This window comes from Pyrus communis, chromosome 16 (genome assembly GCF_041283825.1).
Source record: "Pyrus communis isolate YQ-2024b chromosome 16, ASM4128382v1, whole genome shotgun sequence".
In the NCBI taxonomy this organism is placed as follows: domain Eukaryota; kingdom Viridiplantae; phylum Streptophyta; class Magnoliopsida; order Rosales; family Rosaceae; genus Pyrus; species Pyrus communis.
Window position 1 is genome coordinate 9,445,483 of NC_142580.1, and position 15,831 is coordinate 9,461,313.

Here is a 15,831-nt window from a genome sequence, read left to right on the forward strand (position 1 = left end):
ACATGATTTTTGGCCATCTGCAATTCACCAGCCCCATCACTTCTTCAAAGATTGCATGAGAAGAAAGAAATTACTAAGTAACCGGAAGCAGCGACTCCCTATGAAATCAGAAAATTGGTTTGCAACCCTTCAGAAAAATTGTACAAATCCTCAAAGTTGAATCACCATTGGAAATTGTTACTACACCAAAGAGGATTTTTAAAGGTAGGGAAAAAGTCACTAAATTTAAATATCAAATCTTCCCTCCAATTTCACTAAAAGAGGAAAATAGAACAAATTTCTAACCTGTTTCTTCGTACTGGTTTGGTACTGAGGTGCTTTTATAAAAAGTGGGTATAAAAAAAAGATGAGCTCAAAAAGGTGTTCGGCAAACACTTAAAACAGCTTATTTTCACAATTTTGGATGAAAAAAAATGAAAACGTAAAGCACCAAAAATGAGCTTATTCTCACAGCACAGCAGAAACAACGTTTTTTTTCAAAGCACAACAATACCAAATCAGCCCTCCATTTCTGAGTTGTGTTTTTAAACTTTTATTGACCTGCTTCAAATAGCATAAGTCATCCTGTCCAGGACTTCAAGCCACAAGTCTTCCTAAACAACCTCTATGCCGCCCCATCGCCTCTTTCGGGATGGCCTATGTAGCTGTGCTTCAGCTGTTTCAACTACAAGATCAATCTCAGGCTTGGACAACTTGTCTGGCTCTTTTTTCAGGGTGATTGGCTCCTTAAACCGTTCCCCGCGTTTCTCCATTTTTGCCTTTGTCTCGAGAATCCTTTGGTTGTCATATCCTTCTGCAACCTTGTTCCCACTGGAACCGCTTTCTCCGGCAAACGTTCGCTTTTTCACTTTGGAAGCTGCTGCTGAATACTCAGAAGCATGACTTCTCTGTAGGTGTGCTGTATTGAGGCCTTCTGTTACAATCTGGCCCTCTTCAACATCCATAGCACCATTTTGAGCTGTAACTGGAAACTTATCAAGCCCTTTCGCATTGTTTTGGTTGTGTCCAACTTTTCGGGTGTTAAATTGGACTGTCCTTGATTCACTAGAATCCGCTAAAGTTGTCTTCTCGCCACCAATATCTGGATCCATATTTTCCAGCCTACCATTGTGAACCAAAGTTCCACGTTTGTAGCTTCTTACAGAGGACTGCAGCGTAAAGCAAGGAAATGTCACACATCTGTAAAATATTAGTCAACTAAACAGTAAAACAGCCGATTGGAAACATGCAGCAGAATGGACCATCAACAAAATTTCGGCAAGTTCCAAATATGATCTTTGGAAACATTCTTACAAATAGAATCCAAAATAAATAAAAGAACATGTACAGCTGTAAAAGAGAAAGGCATGGCACTACGAAAAGTTCAGTATATCAAACATTGGAGTTGTAAGTCCATGTATAATGCAACTACAGATGAACTAAAGACAAACTTCTAAACTCGAACGTCTAGCTTGTATTCTACAGAAGTTGTGTTTTCTGGCCACAGATCCTATTAAGATACAAAAAAGGGGATTCAAGGTAACAAATGAACCTTCAATTCTAGCCTTCCTTATGAATGCCATATATTACCGCATACCAACAGCTTCATCAACAATAAGCAAGTAACATCTCCCACCTATTGCATTGATGGAAGTAAAACCACCCTAAGCCCGAAGACCACAAAAGCTGTCCAAAATGTAACGGTCGTAGTAATTTCAAGATGAATAGGGCCATAATAATCCAGAGGACATCCATATCAAATTGCCCTTATGTCTAGACTGCAAAATCACAAAACTAGGACATGTATATTATTACAGTAATTAAAATAGAGTACATCGTCTGCATATAAAACAGACCTTGCAACATCCGTTAAAGTGTCTTCAAATAGGTGACAGATGTAAAAGACTTCAAACTAAGGTAATTAAAGTGACCATTCAATAAGTATCACTTGTGTTCAAAGGATATCTAATCTATCAAATCCAGGAGACGGGAACTTTCTTTTTTCCCTTTGATACTGAGATTTGATCTAAGAAACACGAATATTTGATTTTCACGTTGAATATTCAGTTGTTAAACTGCCTAACAAAGCTTAAGAGTTCTAAATTGTCTGTACATTGTGGGGATACTCAAACAATAGAAAAGAAAGAGCAGACTGCCAGCAGGACATTGTACATGGCTGACTGGCATGTCCTTGGAAGATGGCCACAGTTTGAAGTATAAACAAACAGAGCAAATTTGAAAACAAACAAGAGAATTAAATAAAAATGTATGTTGGATTCATGCAAGTTTGCAACCTTATATACTATAGATTCTGCTAACTTGAAAGTATTGTTATTGTCCACCATCCAATTTAAAACACTATTTTACTCAAATATTTAGCATTATCTTTTGATTTGTAAGGTGTAAAGCAGTCTCACTTGTCAACCTCCATGAAATCAACAAGCATGACAAGACAACTTTACCCTGAATTCCTGACAGATAACGAGGAATAGGAAACATAAAGAAGATTATACAATAATGCCTTGATGATTGACGGGAAACCTTATTCCCCCACATTACATGCTTGACACACTGGACTACAAGGCCTACCTGAACGGGAACCAACACTCAAGAACATACAGGCAACACATTACTTGAGAGAGAGGAAAGTGAAAATACGATACAAGAGAAAAGGAAAAAAAAATAGAGAAAAGGAGCAAAAAAATGCATTGAGATAGCATTAAAAAGAATAAGAAAGGCTTCCTCAACTCTTGTTGAGCACTCATATATACAAGTACAATGATACAAGGTTTCACCTTGGGTTCCCCCAACTGTACCTTTCCTTCTCCAACAACCAAGTCAATCGAACCTCTGCACCTCAGTGCTGTCCGCTCATGCTTACCAATATACATCTTAGAACTACTATTAATACAGAGAGTACTACTTCCTTTTCTCTTCAATTCTAATCTATCGTGCTCTGATAGCATATCAACATGCATTGCATCATTGTAGGAACCATATTTAGCATGAAATTTTTCATGTCTTACATATTTCTGATATGAACGGGGTGACCTCTCAGAATACAATTTGTCATCATGGTGCCTGACAGTTAACTGATCCTCAGTCCAGTGTAGGACTGAGGATCGCCAGTTAGATCTTCTCCACTTAAACTGATCACTTGGATAAATGATATCATCAATTTCATCAGCATCATAACGATGATCAAACCAGTTACTCTCTTTGGATTCAGCAGAGTATATTTCTCGTTCACGTCTCCCATATCTTTCATCAGTTATTGAGTAAGAAACATCATTTCTTGGTGATGGAGAGTCATTCCATCTTCCTTCACCTGCGTGTAAATCTCTGTACAACTGATTGGACAAGTATTGATTTTCTCCATTTCTGCAATATTCATCTTCAATTTTCCCAGACCATGAATCATCCCAATCAAAAACGGGTTTGTCAACATATCCATCCCTTCCCCCTAAATCTCTCCTGAGCCGAGGAAACTGCCTTTCATCAAATTCATCCAAAGTATTCCTCTTTCGGCCAGTAAATGAAGCACATCTCCCAAATTTTTCTCCCACAAAGTCATCATCTTCACGTTTATAACCGAAACAGCCACCACCATGGTTGGGTATTTTCTTAAACTGCAGTTTGTTGGCATTCCTTTTAAATTGTGCATCCCTTTCTTTAACAGTGGGTGGGGAATACTTGGAGTGCCAGCCCCTGGACTCCCTGTTCTGGAGAAGACTCCTCTCGTTAGTGAATTGTGTTCTTCCAAAACGATGCCAATCTGTATCCCTATCTTCACAAAAATACTCCCTTTCATTCCAGTTTTTTCTGAAATATGGACTTACCTTGTCCTGGATATTGTGACTACCTTTTCTGTCCAAATAGTTTGTTTTAGCGGTATGAACATGGTTGTCAGCATGTCTCCTACCATAATGCCTTGATTCCTTATAATATGAAATATCTTCTCCATCACTACAGCCAAAATCTGGCAGAATTTTCTTCCGTCTGCTAGAATCCAATAAGTTATTCCTGTCATAAAGGTCGTCCATTTCCGAGGTAGGGGACGCATCATCATCTTTAATGTGAATCTTTGGTTCAACAACACTGTCAAGCCTCCTTTGCTGATGTTTATGCTCCTTTCGAGCAGGACTTTTATGCATGGAGTAATCTTTGATATCAACTATTTTTCTCTTGATGCCATTGCCTTTTGGGTTCTTAAAAGATGATGTGGCAGGAGTATTAATATCTTCTGGATCAAAATGAACACTATTCTTGGATGCCTCAGAATCACTTGCAAAGGAAGTGGGGCTAAGTTGATTGTCATCACCAAGTGATAATTGTGCTTCCATCATGCATTGATCAACATATAAAGTATCCCCACCAACACTGTCATTTGTTTTATTTGTAATTTCTGTAGTCTCCAATGAGACAGCATTCCCCTGCTTATAGTCATACCCATCCAGATCAACAAACTGGTCATTTCTTTGATCAGAATCTATTGTCATTGGATGAGTGGCACTGATCCTCCGGGAACAACTGATGATATCAAAGAAAACTATATGAATTAAATGTGCCTTCAGAAATTGTAATTAACTTTATATATGGAACCTAATAATCGAAATATTTGGGGCCCCACATATAACAGAATACAAACCTGTCTGCTATCCTTGTGTTTCCTTCTGGAGTTCCAACCAATAAATCATCTTCTTTGGCAGGAATAGTTCGGTTACCATTAGCATTACATTCCCCATTTTCAGATGCCTCACGTGCCGTACAATTTGTATGGCCCTGTTCCTCACCATAGTTCGTGGTTTCCTCAGTGCCGTCCTGCACCGCAATCTGCCCAATCATGCAATTAGTGATAAATGAATACAAGGTAGATGCAACAAATCCATCTGACAATTCAAAGTGACAGCCAACCTGTATCACAACATCAGCATCCAAACTACGTGGATGCCTACCATCAAAAGATGGTTGGCGTTCAACCATACTATCTTCAATCTGAATTGCTCTTCCCTTTGGCTGAAGAAATCAAAAGCCAAGTCATAACATCTCAAACCAAGTTTCTGAATACAAGAATCAGAGAATAGTAATAAACTGCGACATACTAGTTCCAACTCTCTGAAACTGGAATCAGAATCTCTAGATGGAGGAGCAAACTTTCTTGGTCCAGCATTGTTCGTTTCTTTATAAATAGTTTCCTGGGCGAATTTATCATACTCAGATCCAGCTTCTTTAGCCTATTTTATGGAAGGAGGATATTAGTGGACATGTCAACACATAAAATTTGAAATACTGTTATGATGATATAACAAGACTCCCACACGATTCAAACTAATAACCTGATAAAGTTTTGAAGCTCTTGAGACAGGGATCCTAAACTGCATAGATGTTAGCCGTAGTTGTTCCTGCAATGAATTTTAAGTATTAGGATTGTATTTACTAAGAACTGTGTCTAAGAAAACAAATGAGAACCGGTTGGCCATATGGCAAGACCATTAACGGCACAACCACAAGTTACATTGCATAGAAAGCTTCGGGAAAAATCTATTTCAACCTGCCAGAACATCCAAATGGGAACTAGAAGACTAGACTGAGACACTATTTTTACACCATAAATTTGTTTGCAAAGATAAGCTATTTCACTTACCAGGGAGATACAGTACTGTTTCCAACTGTCCTCTTTCAAACCGAAATTGAAATAGTCTGTTACATCAACCTCAGGATACCTCCATGGCTTCTCCTCAAACGATTCAACGTTGACGTCAAGTATGGTCCTGGAATACAGAAAACAAGGACAACAATGTGTCATAGGCTATATTTCAGTTCAACATTACACAAAAATCGTCATTCTGCATGGTTAATATTTTGTTTGTAATCTACTAACCGGTACCAAGGAAGTCTGAAACCATATCTATTTTGAGGCACCATTTGATTAGGTGTATCACCAATACAACTAATCTGAGAGCTCAAACCCTTGCGTTGATAGCACAAACTATTTTCATGGTCTCCTCTAACCGACATGGAAGACGCTGAACCCACAGCCTCACTGCCTTTTCCATTGCTTAGAGAAGTTAGTCCTTGAGTCCTTATGTACTGCACAAAGCACCAAGCATCTATGAACATGAACAAATAGTATTCATTATTGAAAGCAGAGAGATTCCGTTTACACAGAAAGATTCTGAATACTAAAAAGTTTCTGTGACCAACGATTGAAAATCACTAGTTTCAAAATGATTTAGACAAAAAAGATAATACCTTATACTCTTTCGTAGCCGGAAACCCATCACCATCCTCATCCTCATGCTCATCATTCTTCACGCGCCCTCGGCCGCCATTTGGAAACACTTTGCCCTCGCAGTCCTCATCATTCAGCACTATTTTCAGGTCATCCTCGCTATCACTTCCACTGTAATCCTCATTCTCCTCCAAAGCAGAAACTTTCTCGCCCAACTCCTCGCAGTCAGAATCGGATTTCTTCGAATCGGTTCCAGGACTAGCGGTTTTGACCTTTCCATTATCCTCAATGACATCTTCTTCTGGTTCTGTGTAAAAGTGAGCGAAGTCCGGTGCGCCATTGATGGCCGAATTGGCCTGCGCTTCGACGCCGGCATATAAATCCCCGAAATCATCATCAAAATCCTCCATAAATTTGGAAACGTGGAACTGAAGAGGGGAAATTTTCCTAGGATTTTGCCTAACGGTGATGGAGAAGCGCCATTGGGGACGAAATGATAAGCTTTGGATGCTTTGATGAAGAAAAGACTGGAGCTTGAAATGTTTTCTGTGACAAAACCCCTCCCCACCTTAAACCCTGAACCCCTAAAACCCTAGTACTGCCACTTCTTATTTATTTAATTATTATTTATTTTCTTTGATGGACTCTTACAAATTATGGCCCGTCTAAAATAACAAAGAATCTGCCACTGAGACCATATTCAATAGTTGGGTTAGAAATTAAATTTTTTAGCTTGGAAAATTTAGTTTTTAGTACAAAAACAGTTTTTTTGCTTCAACCGTTCTAGCCTAAAATTTTAGCCCGGAATTATTAAAGAATGAACTTAAGCTTTTTTTTTTTTGTTAAATTAAATTTTAAAAAAAAGAACGTAGACTATCGTAAATTAATTTTATGAACATTTTAATCTAAAAAAATTTAAATTCTGATAAATATTGGGTGGAGTCCACTCTGATTTCTGGGCTAAATTTTGGGGGGAATTTGGCATTGGTTCAACATTTAGCATTTAACCCAAAATTTCCCCTTGGGTTGGAGTGAGTTTGGGGGTAATTTGGCTTTTAGCCCACCATTGGAGTTGGTTTAAGCAAAACTGCTGATATATTTATATTAGGGCCAAGCCTCAAACCAACAACACTGCTCACAATCAAGATGATAATTAACACTAATGCAACACGGCACAACCCGTGAACTTAACTGATCTATTAGTTTTTAATATGAACGGATAAGCTTTAATTTGAACATGCCATTTTTGTGTTGCAACATGTCGTGTACGATTTTTTCAGAAATTATAAAAGTTAATCGTCACGCATTCGGTTTTCATTATAACACAGTCAATCATGTACCAATATTAAAAGTAATTGTGACACCTTATGTTTTCATTATAACGTGGTCAAATACACCATTAACTATATCTTAAATCCAGAATTTTACGGTGAATTTGATACCAACTTACCAAATTTAAATTATAATTTCCATTTGCTCGGGGTTGGTTTGTTCATGATAGTTCACCTCACCCAACTCTTCCGATTTATTGGAAAGGGATTTGGTCATACATAACGTTGTCTCTAAAATTTCATGTGCATTGGAGATAGCCTTAGACAAAATCTAATTTGTGATTTTCGATAATCTTTTTATAAATAATAGTGTTGAATTATGTAAAAGTCGAGGTCCAAAAATTAGCAAAATAAAGTACAATAGAATAGATATTAATAAATTATATTCCACACTGGCAGTGCTCTGAAGAAACCAAGAACTGGTGTGAGCTCGGAATTTGAGTTAAAGTTCACTTTTGGTTTTTTTTTTTTTTAATACAACAATATGTTACACTAAAGCCGTCATAATCATGTTGTATAAAACTCGTCATCTACAAATTTCAAACCTAAAAACTTTCAACAAGTCACAGTATCAAAGATAATTAGCCGCGAATTGCTGGTCTGTTTTCTGAATCTTAACACCTCATTTGCACCAAAAATTGTATTATCAACTAATTTCTTTTTATTATTCTTAAGCTGCAGAATTGTGACTCAAAATTATCGTTATGCCCTCAAAATTGTGACCCAAAGTGATATTCGACTCACAATTCAAAGGGCATAACAAATTAACAAAAATTAAACCTACAAAAAAAAAAAAATATATATATATATATATATATATATAGAAACAAGGTGCAACATCTCCATTACAAAACTTCGCAAATCGAAACCCTAACCTCCGTTATGTCAAACAATTTCAAGTGTCGAAAGACCATGATAAGAACGAAATGAATCATATCAAATAATGATAGCACAATGATTACCACAACAAACTTGCATATCAGATTAGCTGCACAGTCGTATTTTGTCCACCACGCATATGGAACCTATACCTAGAAAAATTTATCAAAACTCCCCCATCCCCCACTGCAAATTACAAACCAAATCGGGAGAGGCGAAGGCGGGAAAATTGCATGGGGGTCATCAGAAGCCTAAATGATGTACTGTCACATACATTGCTAGAGCAGTCCAGTAAGAAGATGCTCAAACCAGCGACCATGCTATGCAGGAATACTTCACATTAGATTGGGTCGCCCTTAGATCTCCTGTTTCAGAATCACGCCAGTGATCCCTACAGATGATTTAGGCCGATAATGTTCATCTGTATCGACCTCCTCAATTTCCTGAATGGAAGACCGTACGCAAAGCACTGTACATTAGATATTATCCAAGTCTAGGCATGATAATAAGTTGCCCAAGATGCACAGAATTTTATACCTGTACCACTTCCTCTCCTTTGATGACCCGTCCGAAGACAATTAGCTTATCATTTAAATCTGGTATTGGTGCAGTTGTGATAACAAGCTCAAATCCTTTGTTGTCTGGTCTAGCCTTCGTAGTTCCAAGCATAAAAGCTTCGTGCTTTGGACTACAGGCTCACACAGGAAGCTATCAGTTTTGCAACACAGGGCCAACAGGGCACACAACCAATATAAAAGATTTATCTATGAAACAAACCTCGTAACAAGTTGACTACGAAGTTTCCCTTTTGATATCCAATCTTCAGCTGCTCCAAGTTCTTGGGAACCACCCCCTTTGATTATATAGTGCTTGATCACATGACTGAAGGGCATCCCCTTGAAGCGTCCCTTTTGACTGCAAAACTAATGCCTTAGAAGTGCCTTGATAGCGTAACACAATATTGCCCTTACAACCACAAGAACCAAGCAAGTCTATTTCTGGATGCTACTGCTAATCAGAATATTGAAATGATATGTAATCGTCGAAGTTCTGATTTTATTTATATTTAGTGTACCAATAAGACCTATACTTAGGACCTAAATGTAGCCCAGATATAAGTCAACCACGTATCTGCATCACCAAGGCTATAGAAATAACACATAACCTTTAACTTGGGGTGTATTTAATAATCCAAAAACGAGCTACAACAAAATATATGAAATGGCTGATAAGAATATCTAGATGATAAATCCCTAAAATGCGAACATTTTTATTAATAGGAAGTTTCGTGTATTGGTAATTTAGTAACAGCTATGTGCTAAGTCACCCCCTGTCCCATAATTTTAACTTTATTCTCTTACACTGTAGAGAAAGAACTTCAAACCGGGAGATGATCTTCGACTACTAAACATTTATACTCACCATAAGTCAATAAATCTATCCACAACCTCTGGAGAAGCATCCTTGAAAAGTTCCACAGTGATAGGACCCTTTGATGTATTTAGAATCTAAACAATACACAAGGGAGAGGGAGAAGAAAGAGAGTGAATAACTCGCCAGATGGAAAGAATAACGAAAACACCAACAGAAAGTATAGGAATGAAACGCCAGCAACTTAAACCAACACAGCAATTCTAATGTATTAAAGTTTCCCAAAACTGAAAGCCATCAGGTTATATCAAGCAAATGCATGACGGCATGCAATGTCCACAACCCAGATACCGTCTGAGAACAGAAATTTGTTGATAAATTTTGCGGCCATAACAAATTTAACCTCCGCACCGACACCACAACCACCCCGCTTCATTAATTCTAGAAATAAAAAATTGCAGGTTCATGCAATGTGACACCAAAGAGCAAATTGGCAGTACATCAAATGTGTTAAGAACTTAAGAGACTTACAGCATAACCCGGAAGATCGTCCTTCTTTCCAATCCCATCAAATTTCTAAACAAACAAACAAAAAATCACCAAATTTAGTCAACTACGCATTTACTCATAATTATTTTCCGAACAAGAAGATTAATTAATAATTAATTACACAAATGGAAAATACCCAATTGAAATTAATACCTCTTGATTAGATAACTCCGACCCAGATTGGTCCAGCGACCTATGAGAGCAAATTAGCGCGCAAAACAAATAAGTAGCTGAAATTATCCATAATTAACACTATAATTACTTTCCAAACAAATAAAATATATATATTTTTTTTAAATACCAGTTGAATTGTTTACCTTCTGGACCAATAGCGATAAGTAGCGATCAACGACAGGGCGACCAGAGCGATGATTAAATTGCACATAACTATGGTAGTGGTACTGATCCGAGTCGGCCCCTTCTTCTTCTTGCTCTGAATTAACAGCGCCTGGGGCTTTATCCGCGCCATGAGCTTCGAATTTTAACTCTAATCACGAAATCTGCAGGAAAAAAAATTAAAAATTGGATGGTGAATCTTGATCCCCAATTCGATGGGAATCGAAATCCTAGAAAATGAAGTGGAATTTGAGAAGGTACCTTCGGGATTTGGGGTGTGAATCTGTGATTGAAGATTGACGGCGTGGATTGAGTTGCAGTGAGGTTGAAATGTTTGAATCGGAGAGTGAGAGAGAGAGAGTAGACTTTGGTTGGCGGTTCAGTTTTAACCAGTCTGTTCGTATTTTTTTTGTTTTTTTTTTTTTTTAAGTTTTGTGATTTCAAATGTTTTAAATTGGTGGAAGGAGGTGGAGCCCATTTGAGATTATTCGCCGGAGAAATGAGAACTTAAATCTTCCGTGATGAAGGAATGGACGTCCGTGATTGAAACAGCTTGTTGATTTTGGAGGTTTGGCGTTGGTATGACAATCTCTCTTCAGACTAGTTTGGAATTATTGTGTTTTTATTCAAAACTGTTATTGTTGTGATGTAAGAATAATAGGTGTGAAAAAAATAAATAAGCGTCGGGTAAATTGTAGTGCAAAGTGTTTTTAGGAAAAACGGCACATTAGGTTTAGAAAAACATAAACGGGGTAAGATTGTTAATATGAAAGTTTTATTAATTGCTATTCACCCACCTCTTATGAAAAAAAATATATGTTTTTTTTAGAAGCATAGATATAAATACTTTTACTTTCTGCTGTTTTATAACCATAATTTAAATAAATAAATAAATAAAACTTTTTTCATTTACCGTACACAATTTTAACTTCAACTTTTTTGAAAAACTGATTTCAGAAAAATTTAAGCAACCCAAAATCAGCCCTAATGTGAACCGTTGCACCTAATCACCCTACTGAAGACGTTGCCATGTGCTTTGCACTAATAATATCAATATCAATTTTTTTTACTTAGAGGAAGGCAGAGGCTACAAATATAGAGAGGTCCATTACTCCATTTCCTCTTCCAAAAAGTCACCACCGTTCACCCAAGAAAAAAAGTCACCGCCGGCCGTGTCCTGCTTGATTGAGAGAGGATCCTATGGAAGTTTCCCCATCAATCAAGGGCTCACATCACAATTTCTTTCCATTTATTAGAGAGATTTTCAAAATACTTGGAATACTAAGTGTTATAATACAGGTGATAAGTTTTTTTTTCAGTAAGTGTCCATTCATTTGTATTATGACATTTGGTGTATCGAGTTGTGTTCTGAACACATATAAGTTTCCATTTATCGATCTTCCATTTGTTCAAGAATTGGAGAGAGCTATTTCAAGAAGAAAGCAAGAGGTGCCAAATAACATGTTATTTTGTAAAAACTGCAAACTGGTCCATATTTCTGAATACCAAATTCATTCAATCATTCATTTCAAGATGTAATTTTGCAGTTCCATCTGTTCCATCAACACCTAGAAATGGTCCAATTCATAAAGTCAAATAGATACAAACAAAGAAATAGGGAACAATTTCTTCATGCATCGACTATATGTCATCTTTATACCTCGATATTAGTGGACTATTAATATTAGCAGACTTTCTACCACATTACAGTTTAACGTCAATTTTCGTGTCAATATTATAAAATATTATGATAAAAATACGCAGTTACAAAGAATACGTAGACAGTCCTATTTTGAGAAAGTTTTCTTAGTATTTCTCTTAGTATTATTATTTTGTAAATTGATAGATATGACACCATTCCACCAAACACTTTAAACAGAGTGCAAAAGCCAATTTCATAGGCTTCATAAAACAAACCATTTAAGCTAAACAATAACTCAAATAACCAAACCCCAAAATCTCACAATCTCTCTTAAACAATTCAAAAGTCTTTGAACTTTGATGCAGCAAAATTCTTGACACAAAAACCATCCAATTTTCTTCAAGTTTATCACAAGAACCACTGGTGCACAGCAACTCCCTGATCCCTCAGCCTCCCATACAAAGCAATGCATTCCCAATAAGATCTCTTGCTCCCACCACTCCTCCCACTCTCCCACCATCCATTGTTGCACTCCAAGAACAACTCATCCACCAGACGGATTGTCCTCTTCCTCATCATCTCCACCACCACTTCCGCGTCCGCTTTCATCACGACATAGTCCTCTTCCCTCACATTGTCTTTCAACCAATCTGAAACATCGTTTTTAGGGGCAGTTGTACCCTCTTCAGGCTCTACTTCGAGGTTGTAGACCTCGAATCCTTGGTTCTTTTTGGGATAGTTTTGATCGAACCATTCTACCATGCCGTGGTTTTCCTCGTTTAGGTCTACATTGACAAACACTCGGCGGTTGTAAATGTCGAGGGAATCACCCAACAAGTCGGGGAGGAACTTGATCTTGTTTAAGTGCTCATTTGACTTGGCCAAAATGTGCCTCGGCGGTTCCAGCAGCACGTCTTCTAGACCCTCTAACACCGTCTTCTTTTCCTCAGTTTCTAATTGGAAAAGCTTCCGGGACGTCACGGGCAAGTCATAAGCCGGACTGATCTTCCTCATTGCCACGAAAGTGGAAGCGTATCGGCGAAGATACACGATCTTGTAATTTGGTTTTGGCCTAAAAGCATTTGAAGGATCGTTGCTTATTGGAACGGCAACTATGCCGCCAATCTTCAGAATGCGATCCGCAAATTTAGCATCGGCCAAGTTGAATGCGAAAATGAAATCCATAGACTCGTCCAAGAACGAGCTCTTTCGCACCAAATCTGAACCTACAACGAAATCAAATCCATTGAAATCAAAAGGGTGAAGCTTTTGAATCGCACCGGCATTGCCAGGAGTCACAATGAGAGATGCATCACCCTTTCTGCGGAGGCCTTCGCCGGCCAAATCACGAAAAAGCAGACCCAACTGCTCGAAATTGAAATTTTTGGGTTCGATATTCGAATCCAAATGGGAAACATTTAATCCCCTCAGAATTGTCCCAATGCAGGGCAGTGTGAGAATAACCAAACCCAGAAAAACGGAGCGCGAAATAATCCGCAATACCTTGGAATCTGGAAGATTGATAACATAGTAAGTCTCGGATTCCAATTCCATCCGTCCACCATGAAGGTGCTTCACCTTGTTATGATCCTTGGCTGCAAACCCGCCAGCCAATTCCATTTACTCGGTTAATTTTCAACACTTTTGGCACCGAAAATCCTCGAAAAGCTCAGCGAAAGCGATCGGATCGAAGAACAGCTCCAAAAGCCGATTTGGGGAGTACCCAGGCGCGAAAATGTTTGACAGATTGCGAATTTGCAACGTTTGTCACAAAGGAATCGAAGGTAAAAAAACAACAGCGAAGAACATGATGGGATTTAGCGGGCGCAGAACCTGGCGGCGGTGTGATTAGCACCCACGAGGGCCACGAAGGAGTTTTTACACCATAGAAGTAACAGCTGCCTCATCCTCTCAACCTCCATTGTCGTCTTCTCTATCATAAACTCACTCTCTCTCTCCTCGGTTCTCTCTCTTGGATTTTTCACAAACCTGTGGGATATTGGCGTTTCAGAATCTTACCCAGATGCTATTTTGCGAAGGATCGTCATCTGAAAGCCAGCCGACCGGAGCGGTGGATTACGACGGGAGAGACGGAGAGAGAGAGAAAGGCAGAGACTTTGGGGAGTTTGTGAAGGAAAAGGGACAGCCTTCTGGATTTGTGATATGATTGATGGGGCTGGAATTTGGGCGATGGGAGTGGAAAAAAGGAGGCTTATTTATAAACGAAATTGAAAAATATGGGGAGAAATGTGAATTAGCATTACCGTAGGAGTAGTAAGCAAATTGCTATTTTTGCGATATCTGTGTTTGGGCCGCGTTCGGCCCACCTAAATCTAGAAAAGTGGGAATATTGGGATGGTTGGGGAAGAAGGTATTGGGATGGTTGGGACAGAAGACATTGTTGTTGGTAGCTAAATATAGTTTCTTAGGTTGGCACTTGGCATGGTTGTTGTGGGTTTGTTTTCTTATTTAGGTGATACTCAGTAATGAGTTGTTTTGTGATGGGGAGGCAAGGTTTGTGAGTTGGTGAATGTCATCTTTATGTGGATTGTGTGTTCCAAGATTTGGTTGCATGGATTAGACATTTGCAAGTGGGAGTTTGTAGTTGGGAGGTTAGTTCACTCTTGGAGTTGACTTAAGCAGCGAGGGAGGGTGAGCGGTGAGTTAGAATTATGACAGGTCTAGAGATAAGATCGAATTAAGTAAAAAATTTCCACCTAATTTATAGTTATGATCTCAAAAAGAAACTCAAATATTGTAATGTGCACTAATGTGTATATGATATATAAAATACATTCAAAATAACATATGAGTTAAGCCATATTTATCTTAGCATGTGTGATCACTAAGGTTCACACGTAAGAAAATTTGTTCTAATATCATAAAAAGAAGTTGATAATCGCTACATCATCACACAAACCACATGAAAAAAAAGGGAGGAAAACAACAAAAGAGAAAACAAATTATAAAATAGGTAGCTGGAATAGCATATAAGAATGCAGGAAGAGGCACTTGTGGCAACAAGCCCTATATATTCAAGAAAGATTCATTCACTGAAGATTGTTTTCCACTTCATCTGATAACAGACTTTCTTCTTTCAAAGCAAGAAAACATGGTTGAAAATGCAGATAAAAAAAAGGTTCTAATAATAAGGGAATTCAGTGAAGACATAGATGGAAATCTCTGATAAAGGGTAACCCCAAGCCAATAAGGCTCCCTACTTTACGAGGGTCGGGAGGAACGTTATCATAAACAACATTGTCCTTGCTTTGCAAAGATGTTATTTCCAGGACTCAAACCCGTGATATTTCCGTTATGCCAAATCTTGCCCCGTGGGAACCTCTTCTATTTTGCCAAAACCAAACAATATGGAAACCTTTTCATATATCACAATAATTAATCCTTTTTTATCTCTCTTCCAATAAGCATTTGCATGATCTCTATACTTCTTTGAGCTACTTTTTTATACAATAGTCCCTTGTCCCCCTCCAAGGGCTGGTTAATGCAAGTGG

At 38.1% G+C, this 15,831-nt stretch overlaps 3 protein-coding genes across 5 annotated transcripts; all 3 read right to left on the bottom strand.

Annotated features, from left to right (window-relative positions):
* Positions 1-363: 363 nt before the first annotated feature.
* Positions 364-6,797, bottom strand: LOC137732378 (uncharacterized). Of its 3 annotated transcripts, none has more exons than XM_088688312.1 (9): positions 6,232-6,797; positions 5,861-6,069; positions 5,624-5,750; positions 5,316-5,381; positions 5,082-5,213; positions 4,894-4,995; positions 4,628-4,812; positions 3,006-4,509; positions 364-1,148 (listed from the first exon to the last, which is right to left on the bottom strand). In XM_088688312.1, exons 1-9 carry the CDS (start codon positions 6,619-6,621, stop codon positions 594-596), a joined length of 3,270 nt encoding a protein of 1,089 aa, XP_088544438.1. In that variant the 5' UTR covers positions 6,622-6,797; the 3' UTR covers positions 364-593. The 3 variants fall into 3 exon arrangements, with proteins under 3 accessions (XP_088544438.1, XP_068327791.2, XP_088544437.1); XM_068471690.2 differs by having other exon boundaries at positions 2,796-4,509; XM_088688311.1 differs by having other exon boundaries at positions 398-1,148; positions 2,775-4,509.
* Positions 6,798-8,500: 1,703 nt separating this feature from the next.
* Positions 8,501-11,104, bottom strand: LOC137732149 (peptidyl-prolyl cis-trans isomerase CYP21-4). Its single transcript, XM_068471450.2, has 8 exons — positions 10,939-11,104; positions 10,659-10,841; positions 10,495-10,534; positions 10,324-10,368; positions 9,844-9,929; positions 9,199-9,336; positions 8,959-9,109; positions 8,501-8,864 (listed from the first exon to the last, which is right to left on the bottom strand). The coding sequence occupies exons 2-8, from the start codon at positions 10,808-10,810 to the stop codon at positions 8,778-8,780; spliced, it is 699 nt and encodes a 232-aa protein (XP_068327551.2). The 5' UTR covers positions 10,811-10,841; positions 10,939-11,104; the 3' UTR covers positions 8,501-8,777.
* Positions 11,105-12,478: 1,374 nt separating this feature from the next.
* Positions 12,479-14,654, bottom strand: LOC137732648 (uncharacterized). Its single transcript, XM_068471948.2, has one exon. It carries the CDS (start codon positions 13,937-13,939, stop codon positions 12,728-12,730), a length of 1,212 nt encoding a protein of 403 aa, XP_068328049.2. The 5' UTR covers positions 13,940-14,654; the 3' UTR covers positions 12,479-12,727.
* Between the last annotated feature and the right edge of the window lie 1,177 nt (positions 14,655-15,831).